General features: G+C 40.6%; 1 protein-coding gene across 1 annotated transcript in view; it reads right to left on the bottom strand.

The window, feature by feature from the left end:
• Window positions 1-2,247: 2,247 nt before the first annotated feature.
• The window catches only part of CSTF64 (cleavage stimulating factor 64), a 126,884-nt gene continuing 106,769 nt past the window's right edge, over window positions 2,248-22,362 (bottom strand). The window contains exons 7-11 of the mRNA XM_089829102.1: window positions 4,504-4,539; window positions 3,827-4,402; window positions 3,618-3,713; window positions 3,070-3,537; window positions 2,248-2,984 (exon numbers count right to left, since the gene is read on the bottom strand). Coding sequence (XP_089685228.1) covers window positions 2,850-2,984; window positions 3,070-3,537; window positions 3,618-3,713; window positions 3,827-4,402; window positions 4,504-4,539 — 1,311 coding nt within the window. The 3' untranslated portion in view covers window positions 2,248-2,849. The remainder of the gene's footprint in view (window positions 2,985-3,069; window positions 3,538-3,617; window positions 3,714-3,826; window positions 4,403-4,503; window positions 4,540-22,362) is intronic.

Below are 22,362 nucleotides of genomic sequence, written 5' to 3'. Positions count from 1 at the left end.
CAAAGAATCAATATACTAGCCCAAAACAAATAGGCTGACGGCATTGAATAAAAATCCCATCAAAATCATAATGACAATAGCAATAATTAAAATACATTCTGTTCCATTATCAAGAAACATGGTTTCTGATTTTAGTTTATTTTTCAGCCTCAATCTCTTTAATGGCTCTTTAATTTCATATATTGGATGAAGTACAGAAGAATCTCTGCAAACCTTAAACGGAAAATGTTGACAGTCAAAGTGCAGATTAAAAAAAAAGAAGCAAAATTTCAACAGTGGCATGTAGATGTAATCATGAACGTAGGAGGGGGAAGAGCATTTTATCAGTTGGATGGTACAGAACGAAAGAGCATTAGTTACACAAGTAAATATTCATAGCTTACACTTTCTACTTGGCTCCAGAACGGTTTAAAATAATCCTATTATACCAATTTAAGTACGAAGTCGAAATTTACATGGAAAACAGACACGTGTAGGTACGATCTCTGATTTCGGTACCTTGGCATTTGCTACAAAGCGGAGAGCCTTGCAGCCTACTGTGATTTTTATAAAATATTTAATTACCTTAATTCTATATAAATGTATTTTGGAAGTTTTTTTCAGTGTTTCATGAAAATGAGTCCCCCAATAAACCCCGCATCCCCTGTATTGACATTTCGGAGACATGGGCCGTTATGGGCCTTAACGAAAACGTCCCCGCAAAAATGGGCCGTATGGGCCTTAACGAAAACGTCCCCGCTCAGCAACACCACCTCTGCACTTCCGTCAGGTATGTCTATCAAGTTGCTTTCTATATATGGCATATGCCATTACATACTGACCTTTACCTTTGTGAAAGTTAGGTTGTCTTTCATGGGACACTTGAAGAGATTTCAATTCAACTCAATTTATATTTGTAAGACAGCCCCCACTATCCCCCTGAATCCCTGGAACTCGTCCCTGCAGAAACTACATAGAATCATGAAGTTACCTGAACTTCAATTCTTATAGAATATTTTATTGCTTTGATTTTTCTATAAGGGAGAGGAACCAATAATTGAGCAACTTAAATTCGTGCTCTGTAAAGTTCTACATGTAAATTTCAATTCACTTCCAGTTTTTTTTACAGCAGGTTCAGTAGCAAGCCCCTGCTTATAACTATCATTTCTGGGCTACATCATCAAATATGATTCCAAAACAGCATGTTTTTTGCCAAGTGTCCAAAACAGCTTGGAAAAAAAAAAGAACTGTAGTGCATTACAGACACCCATATTGGCTCAGCTGATGTCGCAATCCACAAATGATTGTTTTTCAAATAAGAGACACATTTCATTCAATTATGAGTAGTCATCCAGTAGCAAAAAGAACTTTAAAATCACAACCATTGGTACAATGTGGTCGAAATATTAGATATTAAATCAGCAAGCATGAGTATTAAATTAACAATTGCTATCAAAACCATTAGAATGCGTTCAAGTACTGGATCCTCTCCCCTAACTTTTTTTGAAATGTCATCTTGACTGCCAAGAGTTTTTTGTAAACAGGCTATCACAACATGGTGTCACTGTAGGTTGCTGTCTTCACGTAATTAAATCTAACGCATCATACCCTTCCCTTTACACCAAATCATGAATAAGCTTTCCATAGCCAATTTGCCTAAAATGGATTGATGCCAAGAATGCAATCTTTTTGACCCAAATTACATGCCAAACAATATAAACATATAAAAAGTAATTTAAATTATTTAAAAAATTCAATGTAGACCTATCAAAGACCTGTTGATGAAAAAAATGAAGTTTACAAATGTCCGCTATATTAAGATGCTTCCCAAGTTAAATGAAAATTATTTTGGAAACTTTGCCTCAGACGTATGCTTCGTTCTGTCAATCACCACCTTATTTTAATCAAGCAAAAGCATAATAATGCCTGATGGAGAACTTATACACCCCCAAATACAGATGGAAATACTCATAAAAAGACCCATTATTCTGTGGTAACCTCGGTCATGTTCCAATTCTCTATAATACATCATTAGAACTAAGAAATCGGAATAAAGAAAATCTACAAGTAATTAATAGTCATGATCACACTTAAAATCTGTTCTTAACTTTTAACCGTCTTTAAGTGTCCTCTGTGAATTGCATGTTTATAAGCCATAAAGATGATTTTCGTTTCTTCCATCACAAACCCATTGCTGTACTGAGATTCCAGTTTTTGTAGAAATTGTGCAAAAGGAGGAACTAAGAGATAATCAAGAAAGACAAAATATTTGGTGAAACATGAACAATTAAATGATGACCATAATAGTGTGTTGTGAGAACATACATTATTTTCTCCTTATATTGCTGCTTTTCTAAAAGCAACAGAGTAGACAAATAGTAAGAACCAACTTATACAATCATATAATAACCTTTCTTCCTCTACAAGTCTCCGTGCAGTCATTAAATAGGTTAAAGATACACAACATAATGGTCACATGGATCTTTTTGCTAGTATTACAACTAAATTTTTGGAGCCTTTTGCAGCCAAGTAGTCCTATAGTCTCTAATTTTTTCTGCCTGCTATTGTATTTTGAGATATCTATTAATAACTACTGTTACTTTGTTAAACAAAACAAATTAACTCGTGTGCAATTGCCAATTGGCAAAAGGAAATCCTATAAACTCTCTACTGATGCTACAAACTCTCATTTCCCCACAGAAAGCTGGTTTTGAACTTACTCTTCCGAGGTAACTGATGCTGTACAATTTGTAAAGAACTTCCAGCACAGGCAGTTTTACAATGCAACAGCTCGAATGGGATTTCCTGAGGTGTAAGAATGGAAGCAGCAGCCCCCTATATTCCCCGACAAAGGGAAGCATATAGATATCTTATTGGTTGCGAAACATCTGTTGCAGCTGAAGCACTTGTTGCTGCTGGTCGGGCGGCAAAGAAGTTATCTGTTCTGGTGTAAGTTTCATAACTTGTTGCAATAATTCAGACTCAACCTCTGGAGTAAGTTGTGCCTGGATAATCAGAGAAAACAACCAAGTCAGCATCTGAATGGATATGTACTGAAACAAATTCTACAGCTGAAAAAAACAGAAGTACCGTCTGCGAAACAGATTGTTGTGGTTCTGGGATCCCTTCAACAGGCAATTGGGCAGGCCCTTGAGAATAAGCAGAACTAGCTCCTACTCCACTATCTAGAGACCCAGCGATCATTCCACCACTCACAGCTCCATAAAGCTTGTTGCTTCCATCATCTATATCAGTAGGTGCTGCGGAGGTAGCCAAGCCTGTTGTTGAGTCCCCAAATCTACCACTAGGCTCATTCTTCCTCAAGGGCACTTCTGAATGATGGGAAACTCCTGTTGCTAAGGGAGCCTGTGCCTGAGATAAATCATGGTCCATGGTATTCATATATTGGACTGCACTAGGTCCACCACCTTGGACTTTACCCCCAACACCTAAACTTAGAAGACCAAAACTGGTTGGCACATTACTGTTTCCTGTAATCTGGCCAACTAGATCAGGTCCTGCATGTGAAACTGTGGCAACTGCAGTTCCAGATCCAATCTGCAGGAAAAGCTAAACCATAAGCAATCTTTGAATACTATTTGAAAGAAGCAATTATTACATAAAAGCAACCCACTGACTTGATAAGAGTGCTGTAGTGGACGTAGATTTGGCAATGGTGGTTGATTATGCTTCTGAAAAGAAATCCCATGTGTCAATTGTGAATAGTTTCCTGGCTGAAACAACAGTAAATCAGTTTTATATATGTAAATTTCATTTTACATGACCCCATAGAGTAACTAAGTCTCTTGTGAACAAAATTCCTAAATCATACAACAATTCAATATACCTGAAATAGCGGCCGTGATGGTTGTTGATGCAAAGAACTAGATTGTTTATATGTCATATTTTGAGTTGGCTGACTTTGCATCTGACCAGAAGACTGAAGGGATTGCAACGGTGGTCTTGGCTGTTGTGGTAGTGGTGGTTGATGTAGATTCCCCATTGTCGTTTGTTGAGACTGACCCAAAATCACAGGGGCAACCTGTTGTTGTACCCCTGCATTTTGAGGAGACTGCATTGTAGGTTGAACTGGTAAATGCAGACCTTGAGATAATGTTGGAATAGACTGTGATATTGACTGTGAAACTTGAGATTGAGATTGCTGATGAACTTGAATAGGAGGCTGCACCAGAGGTGTTTGAGTTAGTTGTATTGGCATATTTTGGGCCTGGGCTTGCTGTAGCAATTGTGCCTGGCCATTTTGTCCAACTTGCAACTGGGTTTGTTGTCCAGGTAGTGTTTGATTATGCATTGAATGTAATTGGGCTTGACCCTGTAGACCAGACTGTATCACAGAATCTGGCTGAACCGTTTGTACTGTTTGTTGAGAAGACAAATTTGAAGATTGCCGGAAACTGGGTAACTGTGAGGATCTCATACATGAATTGTGCAATTGTATTAGCAATCGTTTCGCCATTAGTATTCTATTCAACAATATTAAATTGAAGAAGAAAAACATAATACCATTTGAGAAGGAACCATCCCAAGCATTATCTCCATCTGCAATAATTAGAAAGGGATATGATTAAAGATGAGATCCCATGAAAATTTAAAATATAAGAAGCATGAAATCATATCAGAGTATGCAATCAATATGAAATTGAATGGTCAAAGCATGGTTACTTGAAGATATAAGAGTACAGTGGTCAAAGCACAGTTACATGAGGATATAAGAGTACAGATACATTACAGTGATGAGAATCATAGGAGATTAACCAGGTGGGCAAGACTACAGCACATGCATTCATATTCGGGGTTTCTCTATAAAGACGAGCAAGACCAATCTATGCCTAAGTATTTGAAAATAAACAAATTATTTTAAATATTCCTAAATTATGTTGAGATGAAAATTGTACGATATGAGGACTATATATATTCCTTTCATTCCTAGACGAGGATGTACACATAATTTTGTACAGGACCAAACATGATAAACCATAAATAGGGCCACTAGATTCTGGCCTGGTAGCCTTTTTGCCATCTTTTAAATAATTTTTTCATCTAAAATTGTAAAAATTAGATATAAGTTTTTTTTTCTTAATTCTAATATCAATAATATGACATAATTTACTAACTTTGTTCAGAAACCTCCAATACATAAGTAATTTCAGCATAATTCAAATTTCAATATGTTCATTAATTTAAATTTTTGGTATAATTGCTAGGCAATGGATAACATTGAAAAAAAAATGCTCTGCAACTTTTCGTTTCCCGCTCGATTGATATTTTGAATTTGGATGAGTGTGGATGCTCCCTAGGGGCCGGGCCTGGTCTCGGATCCCTGCCCAGACCTGCATCTTGTTCTGATTGCGACTGGGGTTACCCAGAGGAATGTCGACGCTGCTCATCCTGTTGGGGGGGTGCCGGTGGAGTCAACGGCTCTATTTGTGGGCTAGGTGATTCAAACGAGCCATACAAGTGATTTGTTGGTGGGCCAGGAGATTCAAGCGAGTCATACTAGGGCTCTAGGTTGGAAGGAAGTTGTTCTTGGAGAGAAAGCAGCTAATACCCTGTTGGAAGCTCCTAGAGTGATCAGTGGTGAGGAGGGGGTGGAAATAGTGGTACCGAACAGTTTGGTTGACAGTGTGTCCACTAATCTAAAGCTATGCCTCATAGGTAGATTTGTTTCCTTCTGCCCATCAATTGAGATGATCAGGAAGTGGGTTAGCCAGAAATGGAAGTTGAAGAGGAGTGTGATGGTTTCGGCAATGTTGGGAGGCCTATTTGCTTTAAATTTAAAGCAGCAGAAGTTATGACAATGGTGATGGTTGGTTCTTGGTCATATGGAAAGCATAGCCTAGTGGTAGCAAAGTGGCATCCAGCGTTGGACTCGACGAAAGAGCTAAATAAGATGGCTCCAGTCTGGGTTAGGTTACCAGGCCTTCCACTTGAGTTTTGGGATGAGAGGATCCTAAAATCCATTAGGGATTCCTTTGGGTGCTTTGTAGCTACGGATATGGTAACTTTGCAGAGGTCCGGGCTGGTCTTTGCAAGGTTTAGTGTATATGTGGCGGTGGGAACTACCTTACCTGAATCTATTACACTAAGCTCGAAGTGGGGTAAGAAGATTCAACCCATCATTTATGAGAATGCGGAGTTGTTTTGCCAAAAATGCTCGTCATTTGGGCATTTGATTGTATATTGTAAGAAGCTGGATAGGTTGGCTGAGGAGAATATTGAGGGTGTAATAGAACAAAGGGATCCTCCTCAAGAGTCAATGGGCGGTGGGTACTAGCTCTCTTGATCGTGATGGCAAGGTGGTGACTCCCCCTCCTAGGAAGGAGCTAGAAGTGAAGGTCTCTCAAACAGAAATGGAAAAGGGGTTGACTTCCCTTACTAGGAAGGAGCAAGAAGATAACCCTCAAGCTATGATGGGGAGGGTTAGGATGGAAGAGTTAGAGGGGAAGTCTAGTTCGGTTCAAGACCCGGAGACACTTTGCACACAAGGAGAGTTGGAAGGTTTGGAGGAAGGAGAAATTGCTTTTCCCTTTCTGCAAGGAATTGAGTAGCTCCTTAGTACCCCTTCAAGGAACCTGGTGATCGAGGAGGTTTTTAGAGGAGACATAGATAAGGCCTTGGGGAATAGCGAGGAGAACGACTCAAAGAAGGGGGAGGTCACCAAGGTCCTTTGCTGGAATGAGGATGAATAGTCAAACAAGATAGTGGATTCTCTGGCCCAGCTGAACGATATGGAAGGGAAGTGGCAAACTCAAAGAAGACAGACAAGAGTTTCAAGGAAACCTAAGATGGTAGTGGAATTGAAGTTGGATATAGGGAAGTCAGGAAAACAAAGAAAGCGAAGCAAATGCCAAGGGAGGTGGCAAGTGGCAAGCAGGCCACTTTGGAATCCCTATCAAAAGCTAGAAAATGATTATTCTATCATGGAACATGAGGGGGTTAAACAGCCCTCATAAACAGTTTGCCCTCAAATAGTAGCTGGCAAACCAAAAAACTGATATCCTGCTCATCCAGGAGGTTATAATGACTGATTAATTTGAAGAATATTGCAAGTTATGTTTGGCCAGGAGCGAAATTTTGCTACAATGAAGCGGAAGGTGCGTTAGGAGGAGTGGCTACCTTCTGGAACCCAGATGCTGGTAATGGAAGTTTAATTTATAGTTCTAAATTCTATCTTATAACTGAACATAAAATGGGAGATAAGACTTGGAATGTTGTTAATGTGTATGCTCCTAATACCAGAAGTGGAAGGCACAGCTTATGGGAGGAGTTGTCTGTTTTTCTCTCTCAAAATAAGAACACCTTTTGCATGGGAGATTTTGACTCCCCTTTGTACCCTTCGGAGAAAATTGGAAGTATGATAGATTTTAATGATAGTATGAAAGACCTGGCTGATTTTATAAATAATAACAATTTAACGGATATGGAGATAAGTAGAGTGAAGTTCACATGGTCGAATAATAGGAAGGGTGTTGACCTCATCCAAGTCAAACTAGATAGACTTTTGGTCCCAACTGGATGGGAAGGATTAACTTCCTCCTCTCTTATGGGACTACCCAAGATGGTCTCGAACCACGCCCCTATCCTTTTTAACTAGAAGGAAGATTCCCTGGGTGGCCCAAGACCTTTTAGATATGAAATAATGCGGTAATCCCATCTTGACTTCAATTCTAGGGTGGCTGAGTGGTGGGGGATTAGAATTGAAGGGACAGCAATGTATAGACTCTCTGTTAAGCTGGAGAATGTAAGAAGAAATGTGCAGCCCTGGAAGAAAAAAAAAAATTTGGCGATATCTTCAAGACTAAGGTTGAGGTGGAAGGGAAGTTAGTCGAGCTCCAGAAAGCTATGTGGGAAGGCATACCCACAGATAACATTATCCAGGAGGAGGATAAATATAGAAAAGTGTGGGAGGAAATGATGATAAGGGAGGAGATTTACTAGAAGCAGAGGTTCAGGGTGTTATGGTTCAAAGTGTGTGACAGGAATAATGTGTTTTTTCATAGATCTGTCTCAATTCATAAACGGAGAAACACAATTGAAAACATCAAAGATGACACTAATGTGAAGTTATTTAAACCTGAGGAGGTAGGGAGTTGGGCGATGGCTTACTTCAGAAACTCTTCCCTGGAAGAGTGGAGAGACTTTAGAGAGGAGGATAGGCAATGGCTGATTGATTCAATGCCCACCGTGATATCGGCTGAAGAGAACAAGGAGTTAGTGCAAATGGTGACTAAGGAGGAAGTCCACAAAGTAGTGTTCTCTATGAAAGCTTATAAATCCCTGAGACTGGATGGTTTCCCATCGACGTTCTTTCAGCACTTCTGGAAGGTTATCAAGTTGGACCTCCTTTGAGCAGCCCGTGATTTTTTCAGAACTGGGAAGCTTCTTAAACGGCTCAATAAAAATTTCATTGTAATGATTCCCAAGGTGAAAGACCCGAAGGTCCTTTCTGACTTCAAGCCGATCAGTCTATGTAACACTACTTACAAGATATTCTCTAAAATCTTGGTGAATAGGTTGAAGCCACTGCTGCATAAGTTCATTGGGAAAACTCGGAGCGGGTTTGTCCTAGGGTGACAAATCCTGGATGCTGCTATAACAATGCATGAAGTCTTGTACTCTATGGAGAAAAGTGGTAATCCTGGTATGGCCTTGAAACTCGACATCTCTAAAGCTTATAATAGGATTAATTGGACCTTCTTGTATAAAGTTATGGAAAGGATTGGCCTTAGTCAGAAGGTTATTAGATTGGTGAAGGCGATGGTGGAAACTGTCAGCTATTCAGTGATGGTTAATGGGTCATCTTGGGGAAATTTTGGAGGGGAGAGAGGACTTAGGTAGGGTGACCCTATCTCTCCCTACTTGTTTATTATGGTTGTTGAAGTCCTGTGAAGAGCGTTTATGAGAAAGTCGGAGGGGGGGATAATCAAAGGCATCAAACTTGCTTCCACTCTACCTCCTGAAGTGATTCAACAATTTGTGGATGACACCTTTCTTAGTGGGGAGTCCTCGGTGAGTGAATCCAAAGCTTGGAAGTCGGTGCTCGAGATATATGCAGGGAACACGAGTCAAAAGATCAATTTTGACAAAAGCAAGGTGTTCTTTAATACCCCCCCGCCCCCCCCCTCAACTTACAGCGGAGGATTGCTAATATTTTAGACTACAACATTGCTGAGTTACCGGATATTTATCTACGTCTCCCATTAACCGTGAAAGATGTGAGTAACAACTTTTGGAATGGGATTTTGGAAAGAATGGAGAAAAAGCTGATTGGATGGAAAGGTAAAACCCTGAGTAGTGCAGGCAAGCTACAACTACTGATTTCCTCCCTCCAAGGATTACCAGTGTACTTCCTGTCCTTATTTAAAATTACTCAATGTGTGGCGAATAAACTAGAGAAAATTCAACGTCACTTCCTTTGGTCTAGAGGGAACGAGAAGATTAGAATAAGTTTGGTCAACTAAGAAATGGTTTGTAAACCAAAACAGAAAGGTGGTTTGGGAGTAAGGAGGATAACTGATCTGAACAATGTGTTTCTCACTAAGATGGGGTGGAACCTGATGAAGGGAAAAGCTAATTGGTGTAATATTATGAGAGCTAAGTACCTTGGAAATTTGATGTTCTCTCACTGCACCTGGAGAAATGATCTTCCTATGGGCTCCAAAATTTGGGGAAATATTGTGAGAAGCAAAACCCTTTTGATGGAGGGTGTTAGGTGGCTTGTGGGGAATGGTAATCAGATTAATTTCTGGGAGGATCCATGGCTTACAGATAAACCTTTAATAAAAACAAAGTTTGGGTCTCTCTAGTATTTCCTACAGGACCAGGGGGGTGGAATGGTAGCTGATTTTATTTGTCCAGGAAGAAGGTGGAAAAAGGCGAAGCTGCAACAAAATGTTATGGTTGGAAGGGAGCTGATTGATGAGCTTAACTCTTTGCTAGAGGAGTACAAAATCCTAGGAAGAGACAAGATTGATGAATTCATTTGGAAGGCTACCTCGACAGGGGAGTTCTCGGTTAAATCTGCCTACAAATTAATTGAGATAACCCCGACAGATATTGTTCTTCTTTTTAACACCAAAATTTTAGAACTTCAAGGGTTAGGAATTACGTCAAACAGTTAGCAAACAGCCTTTTGAAACCACTGAAATATCCTGAATTAAATTTGATATGAAACTAAGAAATTTGGTTGTAACAGAAGAGCAATTCGGTGATATTGGTATCTATTTCTGCTATACATGGAACATTATTAATCACTGCAAATGATGTGGTTCGCACATATTCTTTATTTACCCATATACTTAACATAATATGAAATAATTGTTTGGAACCTGGACTGCGTTGGGCCAAAGAGATGGTAGATAGGGATCCCGATATCCTGTTGTTACCGTGGAGTAGAGCCCGCTATGGAGAAATGTGCAGATCCGCAAGAAGACCACCTTAATCATCCGCTGAAAATTAATTCCGACTGGGTCGAACTTGCCGCTCAGTTTATTGTTTCTGCCTGTTGTAAATCCAAACTGGCTTATTATTTTCGCACGGTGAAAAATCCGAACTCGACCTTTCCCCTGGGTAACGAATGATTGCCACCGTTCGTTGTCCCCCCTGAACTGTGGTCGCGACCCTGCGATTCGATGATAGTCGTGTGCGGACTTGTTGCAGATAGAGTGCCCAATCCGTCGGCGAACAGCACTACAAAATTTGCTGTTGATTCTTTGAGTTTCGAACTGCTCCTGTTAATGGCGAATTCTCAAGACTGCCTTACACAGATCGTTCATTTCATGAGGAAAGAATTCTCTTCTTACTGCAGCAATCCGCCTCCTCCCAATTAAACCCTTAGATGTTGGCCCTAGGCCACAAATTTCGTCCAACTCGAAATAGCTGAATGCTACCTCCAAGTGCAATAATTCGGATGGTATCTCATATCCTCAAAATTGCTCATCCCTGAGAGTTATCGTTCCCAAAGATATTTTGAGAAATTTGCAGACCAATGGCTACAAATTGCTCCAAATGGAATAGAAATCAAATCCATAAGTCGCTTGTTTAAATGGGAGCCTTATGTCCTCTATTTATTCACTTCGCTGAGAAGTTACTGGAAGTTTTCCGGAATCATCTTTTATGATGTACTTTTAATTATTAAACTTTATAAAATTAAATAAATAACTTTATAAAGTTAGAGTACAACCTTAATTTAATATTAGAACGAGTAGGCCCCACTTACTGAATTGTTATTCTCCAAGAGCAAAAATGTAATCATCAGAAGACAAAAATGACCCTCTTTCCATAAACATTTGCTTATGAGAGTCGATGATAGGCAAATTCCCTGTTAAAGTTATGTCGCTAGAGAGGGGACATGACAGTCTCTCCTTCCTAAAATTGCTTGCCCTCAAGCAATCTCAAAGCTGGATGCTGCAAAATTGTTTCATTTTTCCCAAGTAGCGTCTTCGACTAGTAGATCCTTCCATTTAACCAAATATTCTCTGATTACCCTTCTGCGGAGCTACTTTTCTCTGCTTTCTAAAATGAATTCCGACACTAGGATCAATTTCCCTTCATCATCCAAGGGAGGTAATACTGCAGAGGGTATCACATTCTGTCCCAACGCCTTTTTGAGGCGTAATACATGAAACACATTATATACTTTGCTATCTGCTGAAAGCTCAAGCTCATAAGCCAATTCCCCTATTCGCCTGATGATCCTGAAAGGTCCATAATACCTAGGTTTAAGCTTCTCTGACCCACTTTTTTTTAGAGTAGATTGTCGAAATGGCTGAAGCATTAAGTAAACCATGTCACCTACCACAAAGCTCCTTTCCGTCCTCTTTTGATCTGCATATTGCTTATACTGATTCTGTGCCCGAGCTATATTATCCCGTAGGGAGCTAATAATGTCTTTACTTTCTTGCATCAAATCCTCGGCACGTGGAACCCGAACATCACCCATTAACAAGTCGATGAAACTCGGTGTATCATAGTCATATAATGCTCGGAAAGGTGTCATCTGGATAGACATGTGGAAAGTTGTGTTATAGCAATACTCACACAAATAAATCCATCTTACCCAAGCCTTCTGCTGATCAGCCACGTAATTCCTCAAGTAGCCTTCCACCCATTTGTTTACTATCTCTGTCTGTCCATCGATTTGCGGATGATAACTGGTACTGGGTGTGAGCTCAGTACCACATAATAGGAACACCTCTTGCCAAAAATGACTCAAGAATCTACTATCCCTGTCACTGACAACACTGCGGGGCATCCCATGTAACCTGAAAACCTCTCTGAAGAATACCTCGGCTACCTGTACTGCGGTATAAGTAGTGGTGATGGGAAAGAAATGAGCATATTTCGTTAGTCTGTCTACCACCACATAAATGCAATCACGACCCTGAGCCTTGGTCAACCCGGTAATGAAATCCATGGATATGCATTCCCACTTCTAATTTGGAATAGGAAGTGGCTGTAGGAGTCCTGCTGGGAAGGTGTGTTCTTGCTTATTTAGCTGACAAACAGGACACTCACGGACATACTGCAATACATCTGTCTTGAGTCCTTTCCAAGTGAATCGTTCTCGCACCTGCCTATATGTTTTAAAATATCCGGGGTGACCAGCTATAGGTGAATCATGAAGAGCTCGCATAATAAATTGCTTCACCTTTGATCCTGGGACTAAAAATATCCTGTTCTTGTAAACAATCAACTCGTCCACAAGTGTATACCTGGTATCAACAATTGTCCCGTCAACTATCCCAGATGCCCATGGGTCTCTAGCATATTCTGCAATAATCAAATGCTTCCAATCCTCAGAGATCTCAATCATCGAACTAAGATGTGGTCTGCGTGACAAGGCATCCGCTACCACATTCTGCGTGCCCTTAACATAAGATATATCAAAGTCATATGCCTGTAACTTACTGACCCATTTCTGCTGCCTATCATTGAGGTCCCTTTGCCCAAGGAAATGTCTTAAACTGTTGTGGTCAGTTTTTATGCAAAACTTGCCACCTACTAAGTACTACCTGAACTTAGCTAATGCATGCATGATAGCTAACATCTCCTTGTCGTAAATGCTGAATGTTTTCTCTGGCCCACGGAGTTTTCTGCTTTCATATGCAATTGGGTGTTTATCTTACATCAAAACAGCCCCAATACCATCTCCTGAAGCATCACACTGGAGTTCAAATGGCTTCGAGAAATCAGGCAATGCTAGTACCGGACACGAAGTCATGATCTCCTTAAATCTGTCAAAACAAGCCTGTGCCTTTGCTGTCCAAACGAAAGCTCCCTTTTTAAGCAAATCTGTCATAGGAGCCGCGTGTCGCGAATATCCGCAAACAAATCTGCGGTAGAAGCCACATAAACCAAGGAACCCTCTCAGCTGTGTCAGGTTCTCCGGAGTAGGCCACTCCATAATAGCGCGAGTCTTATCAGGGTCCATCCGTACTCCTTCTTTACTGATAATATGTCCCAAATATAATAATTCGATCATGCCTAAATCACATTTAGACTCTTTTGCATACAAGGACTCTGCTTGCAAGGTCTTCAGTACTGTCTCTAGATGCTCCATATGCTCATGCCATGTTCGGCTGTATACCAAGATATCATCAAAGAAGACTAATACAAACTTCCTCAGCTGATGATGGAAAACCTTACTCATGGTGGACTGGAAAGTAGCTGGTGCATTGGTCAATCCGAATGGCATTACTACAAACTCAAAATGCCCACAGTGACACCTGAATGCAGTCTTCTCAATGTCCTATTCTCTGACTCTAATCTGGTGGTAACCTGATCTCAAATCAATCTTACTAAAGTAGCATGCCCCATGCAGTTCATCTATTAGCTCATCAATCCGTGGAATAGGATATCTATTCTTAATGGTTTTTTTATTCAGCATCCTGTAATCTATACACATCCGTAACGAACCATCTTTCTTCTTAACCAAGACTACCGAGGAAGCAAAAGGAGACTTACTAGGTCTGATGTGTCCCATCGCCAGAAGCTCCTTGATGGTCTTCTCTATTTCATCTATGAGCCTCTTTGGATGCCTATATGGAGTGATCATGACTGGTTTAGCACCTTCTTCTAATTCGATGATGTGCTCAATCCCTCTATCAGGTGGTGTACCAGGTGGAATATCGCTGAATACTTTACGATACTTTTCCCTTAATATCTGTATGTCGGAATGATATTCCATTTTTTGTTGTTCCTCCTGTGCAGGCATGAGAGTACACATGGCTGCCCATTCAATATCCTCATGTCTCACCAATCTTTCCAATCGCCTGAGAGAAATTGTCCGGATGTCACTATTCCGGATAGCTCTCAATACATGTTGTTTCCCATTTACTTCAAACTTGATCTCCATGTCCTTGAGTCGGAAAGTGACCTCACCCAATAAACGTAGCCATGTCATACCCAAAACAATATCCAAGTCACCCATATTGACCACATGGTAATCTGCTTTGAACTCATAATTATTCAAGCGTAACGGCATGTCTCTAACCATCCTGTTACACTTAAGAGTGTAACCATCAGCAACCTGTACCCGAAGACCCTCAAATTCTTCTGTCTTAATCCCACGGCGTTCAACCAGTCGTCCATCGATGAAATTGTGTGTAGCTCCTGTATCAACCAATGTGATCACCTTCTGTCCTGCCAGAACACCACGCAATCTAAAAGATCCCTCCTGCTGAATGCTAGACAAACACCCTTGCTGTAAATGCAATTCAGGTTCCTCTTTTTGCTCTGAATTCCCTGTTTCGCCCTCAGGCTCTGAATCACTGTGATCATCTTCATGTGTTGTATTGTCGGAATCTGATCCTTCATAATATGCCCACATAACTCTATTGGCTTTTCCTTTAGGTCTCAAAGGACAATCATGATCCCTATCAAATGGGCCTTTGCAATAGAAACATAATTTCTTCCTACGCAAGTCGTTTAACGTTTCTGCATCTAGGGGCGTAACAGATTTCCCTTTGGTTTCAATGCTCTTCCCTTTATTCTTTTCAAATTTCTTATTGTCTCTAAAAGAGGTAGTACTCCGCGAGTTGAACCTACTAGAGGGTGCTGTAAGCTCCATACTCCGTGCTTTCCTCATGGCTTCTTGCAGTGTTGGTGGGTCGAATGCCTTAATCCATCCCTTGAGAGGTTCAGACAATCCTTCTGTAAATAAGATAACTAGCCTCCTTTCTGACACATCTTGTACCATGACTGACACCCTTTGAAATTCATTAATATAAACCTCCAAATTGCCAGACTGTCTTAACTGTGCAAGGTCGCGAAAATAAATTTCTGGATCCTTCTTATCAAAACGTTCAACTAATCTATCCACAAAGTCCTGGTACGATGTTACCTGATTATGCTGCAAAGTAACCATTCCATGTGACCACCAATCATGAGCTGTGCCTTCCAGATGCAAGGTGGCATACCTGATGGCATCTATTTCAGACATAGGCCTTAATGCTAGGAAGGTGTCCAACTTATGAATCCAAGCTTGTGCTGTCATCTGACCACTACCATCGAAAAATGGTAAAGTGAGCTTGCTAACAGCTCGCTGTAACTCATTATCATATCCTCCTCTAGGCCTCCTATTCTGGCGGCTGCTCCTCATATGTTCTCTTTTTTGGTTTAAATAGCGATCGAAGTTCAATAGTGCACGCACATGCGGGGGTAATGCCTGCCATTCTGCAGTGGCAGCCCTAAGATCATCCTGGAAATCTTCCGGTACATCATCTTCTCCCATCTCCTGAGCCTCTTCCCTTAGGAAAGTGGGACGAGTAGGCCTATTTGCTGTCCATGATCTGCGCCTAGGTGCACCCTGTGATCCTGCCACACTTCTATTATCATGATCAAATGTGCCTCTTCCTTGTTCCTGAATCCTTGGCTGAACAACTCTTTCCATTATGGTAGTCAAAGCCTGTAGTGACTGAGCTATTTCTTGCTGTCCGATAGTCATGATTCTATAAAACTCTCTGGTTTCATCATCATCGATTCTGGGAAATCTCGGTGGACTCTGTGATTGTCTTTCACCCATATCTCTGTCTTTAAATATCATTCTCCTGCGAATATAGTACTTGGAATATGGTTGCATAAAAATATTTCTACCCGACAGGATGGCAGGACTACTGCTCTAATACCACTGAGATAACCCCGACAGATATTGTTGCTTCTTTTTAACACCAAAATTTTAGAACTTCAAGGGTTAGGAATTACGTCAAACAGTTAGCAAACAGCCTTTTGAAACCACTGAAATATCCTGAATTAAATTTGATATGAAACTAAGAAATTTGGTTGTAACAGAAGAGCAATTCGGTGATATTGGTATCTATTTCTGCTATACATGGAACATTATTAATCACTGCAAATGATGTGGTTCGCACATATTCTTTATTTACCCATATACTTAACATAATATGAAATAATTGTTTGGAACCTGGACTACGTTGGGCCAAAGAGATGGTAGATAGGGATCCCGATATCCTGTTCTTGCCGTGGAGTAGAGCCCGCTATGGAGAAATGTGCAGATCCGCAAGAAGACCACCTTAGTCATCCGCTGAAAATTAATTCCGACTGGGTCGAACTTGCCGCTCAGTTTACTGTTTCCGCCTATTGTAAATCCGAACTGGCTTATTATTTTTGCACGGTGAAAAATCCGAACTCGACCTTTCCCCTGGGTAACGAATGATTGCCACCGTTCGTTGTCCCCCCTGAACTGTGGTTGCGACCCTGCGATTCGATGATAGTCGTGTGCGGACTTGTTGCAAATAGAGTGCCCAATCCGTCGGCGAATAGCGCTACAAAATTTGCTGTTGATTCTTTGAGTTTCGAACTGCTCCTGTTAATGGCGAATTCTCAAGACTGCCTTACACAGATCGTTCATTTCATGAGGAAAGAATTCTCTTCTTACTGCAGCAATCCGCCTCCTCCCAATTAAACCCTTAGATGTTGGCCCTAGGCCACAAATTTCGTCCAACTCGAAATAGCTGAATGCTACCTTCAAGTGCAATAATTCGGATGGTATCTCATATCCTCAAAATTGCTTATCCCTGAGAGTTATCGTTCCCAAAGATATTCTGAGAAATTTGCAGACCAATGGCTACAAATTGCTCCAAATGGAATAGAAATCAAATCCACAAGTCGCTTGTTTAAATGGGAGCCTTATGTCCTCTATTTATTCACTTCGCTGAGAAGTTACTGGAAGTTTTCCGGAATCATCTTTTATGATGTACTTTTAATTATTAAACTTTATAAAATTAAATAAATAACTTTATAAAGTTAGAGTACAACCTTAATTTAATATTAGAACGAGTAGGCCCCACTTACTGAATTGTTATTCTCCAAGAGAAAAAATGTAATCATCAGAAGACAAAAATGACCCTCTTTCCATAAACATTTGCCTACGAGAGTCGATGATAGGCAAATTCCCTGTTAAACTTATGACGCTAGAGAGGGGACATGACATTAATGGTTGAAAAAACCCTTGAAGCTAATGACTGGGGGAATGTTTGGTTTAATCACTTAATCCCGAAGATCAATATTTTTTGGTGGACCACCATTCATGGGAAAATTCTCACTATAGACAACTTGATGAAGTGGGGCTTTCAATTACCAAATAGATGTCATATGTGTAAGATAGAGGAAGAAAACATCAACCACTTATTCTTGCATCGTAAGTTTGCATCAAAGGTGTCGGAGAGAATTCTTTAGATGCTGGAGGTGAACTGGGTGTTTAATGTGGACATGGGGCAATTGGTAATGAACTAGTAGGGCCCCTTTACCACCCCCTCCTTATCTATCTATGGAAGATCATTTCCCCCCCATGTTTGTTGGGGTATTTGGAAAGAGCGTAATAATAGGGTGTTCAAGAATAAGGAAAGAGAGGAGATTGTCGTGGTGGAAAGGATCTACAAATTGATAGTCGAGAACATTAGTTGCACCAAGTGGAGAAAACCAGCGTTTCCCCCTTCTACCCTAGAGGTTAGGGTGGCCAAGTGCTGGTCGTTGGCAGAAGGGATTATGGAAATTGATAATTCTAATCTTTTGGCTAGAAAAAGAACCCGATGGAAACCCCTACTTGCTAATTGGGTCAAACTCAATTTCGATGGTGCAGCTAGAAAGGAGGGTTCGGCGGGGGGAGGGATAATCAAGGACAATAAGGGCAGGATGTTGTTGGCGTATACTGGTCAGTTAGGGAAAGTTTATAACAATACAGCAGAGGTGATGGCTCTATACTGGGGCTTAAAATTGGTCATAAGTGTGGGTTGGAGGTATGTGCAAATTGAAGGGGATTCTAAAATAATTATTGAGACTGTCAAAGGTAATATGAGGGAGGGATGAGCCATTAAACGTGTGACTGATGATATCAAGTACCTATTAACTACTCTTAATAGGTTTGATTTGAATCACATCTTTCAGGAGGGAAATAGTGTGGCCGATGGAATGGCGGCAATCGGATTAAAGGTGAAGAAGCTTAGATGTTGGAGGGATTTGAACGCATTGCCAAAGTGGGTAGGGGAGTTAATGAGCCACGAAGTGAGAAATGATGAGTCCTAGCTGGTTATTTTGTATTATGTTGTTGAGCTGGCAGGGAGGACATGTCCTTGAAGTACAAGTGGCAAGGTGTAAAGAATCGAGTACGAGTAATAATAAATACGCATGACCCAAAAATTGGAAGTTTGAAATGGGGGATTTTTTATTTATTTCCCTAAATGTGTCATCGTACGCTGTGCAAAGAAAGGAATTTTTTTTTAAAGGTTTGATGTGTGTTGGGAATGATGGAAACGATTGGGGGATAGATTGTGATGGCCGACACGTGATCCTTCTTACCAAGTTGGTTGTTTTCATTATTACTATTAATTGTGATTATCATCTCCGCTTTTGGGTTTTTCTACCTAAGAGTAAAGTCTTTTTTAGAAACTGTGTCTACGCTCTGAAGAGAAAGAGAGGAGAGGTAAAAATTGCAGGGATGGGTGGCGATTTGTTGCGCATCGAACCGGCTGTGATTGATGAAAATATGAGGAAGCCCCTGGTGCGGTGCTTACTGAAGGAGGGTGGTTTTGTATCATTTATGGAGGCACTTAATGGGCACGACGAGAATTACTCTATGCAATTTGTTAACTCCTGGGAGAACAATAGAGTTACCATAAATGTTATCTCGTTTCATATTTCGGAGGAGGCGATTACTCTAGTGACGGGCTTGGCCATGAAGGGTAGGAAATGGCAAAAGGTGACAAGGGTGACAGATGATGTGAGCTTGCAATGTTTCTTTGTGGATGGTGAGGAACCAATTTTGCATAGGGGTGGTTTCATGCGGGAGAAACTTCCTAACCCATGGAACGAGGTTTGTTTGGTATTGATGAAATATCTTACCCTCCAAAGAAGGTATGGAGTCTACTACTACTATCACTTTCCTCTCCTTAATCATTTTCGTCACCGTGATTTTATTTCGCTTCCTTTCTTCCTGCTACATGAATTAGAGGATATTGTTGTTGATGTGAAAGAAAAAATGAAAAAGGGGGTTAATTTTATAGTTTTACACTAGGGTTTAGTTTTTAGGCTATACCAATTCCACCTCACCCTAGCCCCCCCGAGGATTGTGGAAATTGACATTCTTGCCCATCCGAACCCTCGGCCCTAAATTATTCCCCTTAGGATTACGGGTCGCAAAGCCCCTACCCCATAGCCTTCACCTAGTGGGTCCCTGATGAATCCCTCCCCCATGGGGAAGAGAGGGAGGCAGGATAAAGGGAAGGAGGAGGAGGTGGTGGAGTCGGAGGATGAGGGGAGAGGGGGTAGGAGGTCGTCGAGGAGGTTAGCAAAATCTAATGCTAAGAGGAAGTTGAAGGAGGGAGCCTCGCAGGAGGAGGAGTATTTGGAGGATTCGGGCTGCCCCAAATGGAGGATGAAAGAAAAAGCAGTTAACTTTGGGGTGGGAGGTATGGAGGAGGTGGAGGAGGACTCCTCTAGGTCGGATTTGGGTGATGGAAAGGAGAATAAGGATGTGTCGCATGTTTCGGCGACAATTGAGCTAGGGTGTGTGGACCTAACAAAGGATCAATTCCCTAATACGGTGGACAGGATGCCTTCCCCCATAACAATCTCCTCCCCTATTAAGGTTGTTTCTGAAAATGCTACTAACCCCCTGTTTGTGCAGGATACCACAAAGATTGGTACTGATGGCCATCCGAGTGGTTTGCATAAGGCTGGTAATGAGGCGTGGGAGAGAATTCATGTGCTGGAGGAGAGAATGCGCCTACTAACCAAGTTCATGGTTAAAGTGACACATGCGGCAGCTACCACTCTGTGCCTGCTCAAGGATGCTGATGGGAACTTGACTAAGGAGGACTCTAAGATGCTATTTGACTTCCTGGCGAAAGACTTGGCGAACACCCTCCTAGGGAGGAAAGAGGCCAAGAAATCTTAAGGGCTCCCTTCTTTTTCTTTTATGCTGTTAATCTGCTGGTTACCGGACTTTTTAGTTTGCAAGGCTGTTATGCCTTCGTTAATATTTTTCTATAGACTCTTAAGTTTGATAACAGGCATTTTGTTTAAGCCTGCTGATACTCTCTTAATTATGGTAGCAAACTTTGTTTTTGTTTCTAGCAGCAATAGGGGTTAGTTTAGTTTTGATGGTAATCCACTGGTAGTTGACCAGCTTTCTGTTATGGGCCAGCCCCCTTGTTTTGGCTGCTATTAATTCAAAAACATTGGGCAACCATCTGGTGGTGACTTGTTTATCCTGTTGAGCACATCAGGTGCTGTTTGGATGGGAATTATTTGTTTCATGGTGTCGAGACTTGATGAGTACTCACATAAGGCAACACAGTCTCAGTATACATACAAGTCTCTAAAAATCAGGAAAAGAAAAAGGCATAAATTATTTCTTTCAAAACAAAAAAAAAGTTAAGTATAAAACAATTCTTATAATATGTTTTAGAAAGTCAGTTTTATTGCCAAGCCCAGATCAGCTTTGCAGAGTACTCACCAAGCCGGAGAGTTACACACTGTTTTGTATAACCATGTTTACCGTTGTTCACCATTGCCTTTTTTTGAGGGGTGAGCGAATTATTGACCATGTTTTGTTACATATCATGAGACTGACAATTATTTTTCTTCTCAAAACTATTGTATTTTGACCACAGAATAACCCTTGTTTGACTGCTACAAATAGTGGCTAACAGCAACCAGGTCCAAAATGTGCTATTGCTAAATTAATTAAAACTTCACACTTACTAGCACTCCATTCACAAAACATAAACTCATCATGGAAAAAGTGTAACTACCCAGATTTAAAACAGGAAAAAAAATTTAAAAATCATATTCATTAAAATAGAGACAAAACTACTTCATTCCATGTCAAACACGATGCATAAACAAACATATTCCATTAAACATGCCAATCACAAGAAAAAAGGTAGGATTTTTATAAAGCTGTTTTATTTTTTTCTAAGAGTGATCAAGTGGAAGGCTGGCCCCAATATTATTGGTGATACCATTTTAGACAATGACCTGGGGTTTTATGGGCAGTGATGTGTATTTTTATGACTTAAACCCTCATTAGAGTATAAAATTAAATTTTAAAACAACCTACTCCATCATCTTGATCATAGTTCAAAATATCGTTCTCGGGAAAATATTGGCGATAAATAAGCAACTTATCGTGAAAATAAGTTAAATAGAAATGCATTTTCTTGCAAAATTCCATAAGGAGATGCATCTAATCAGCAAATGAGTAAACAAACCAAACAAGCTGATCTAGATATATATAAATGCAAACAGCGTAAAAAATTGCATTCTCGTGCTGAATACTAAAGGCTGGTAGCCATCACCTAATAGTCTAAACTTTGAAGCAAACTAAAAATAGCAAATCATCTTTGTAAAGCTATAAGAAAATAGAAATACAATATCAAAATAGTCTACATCTTCCTCTTCCTCATCCTAGTAGCTCTAGTAAAATCTATTGGAGTGGTAGGGGGTCTAGCCCTAAAAATCCTTTGTGGTTATGGATGTGTCAACTCTCTCAGCACAACTAGTTCTGACTCAACATCCATCTTGGATGTAGATGGTGCTGACATTGGAAATGACTCGTTATCATCATCTGAATCCTCCTCAAAGTCCTCATCCTCCTCCTAAATGTCATTCAATCCCACTACAAATCCACCCTCCTCAGTAGCCTGCCTCTCCTAATCATTGATATCATCCTCTATGAACATTGGAGGCTGCTCTTGTGATATCGAATCATAGTAAGGATCTATGTCATCTAAATCAAGTGGACCAGTTGACGCTTCCTTTGCCTTTCTTATGCGCAACCAAAGGTTATATTGCACAACAAATTGCTCTATAATGCTGTAAATCACTTTTTTCTTGTCCAAA

This window comes from Cupressus sempervirens, chromosome 5 (assembly GCF_028749045.1).
Source record: "Cupressus sempervirens isolate cs-2001-9-10 chromosome 5, ASM2874904v1, whole genome shotgun sequence".
NCBI lineage: Eukaryota > Viridiplantae > Streptophyta > Pinopsida > Cupressales > Cupressaceae > Cupressus > Cupressus sempervirens.
The sequence above is the reverse complement of the archived record's forward strand: the minus strand, read 5'-3'. Positions and strand labels throughout refer to the sequence as shown.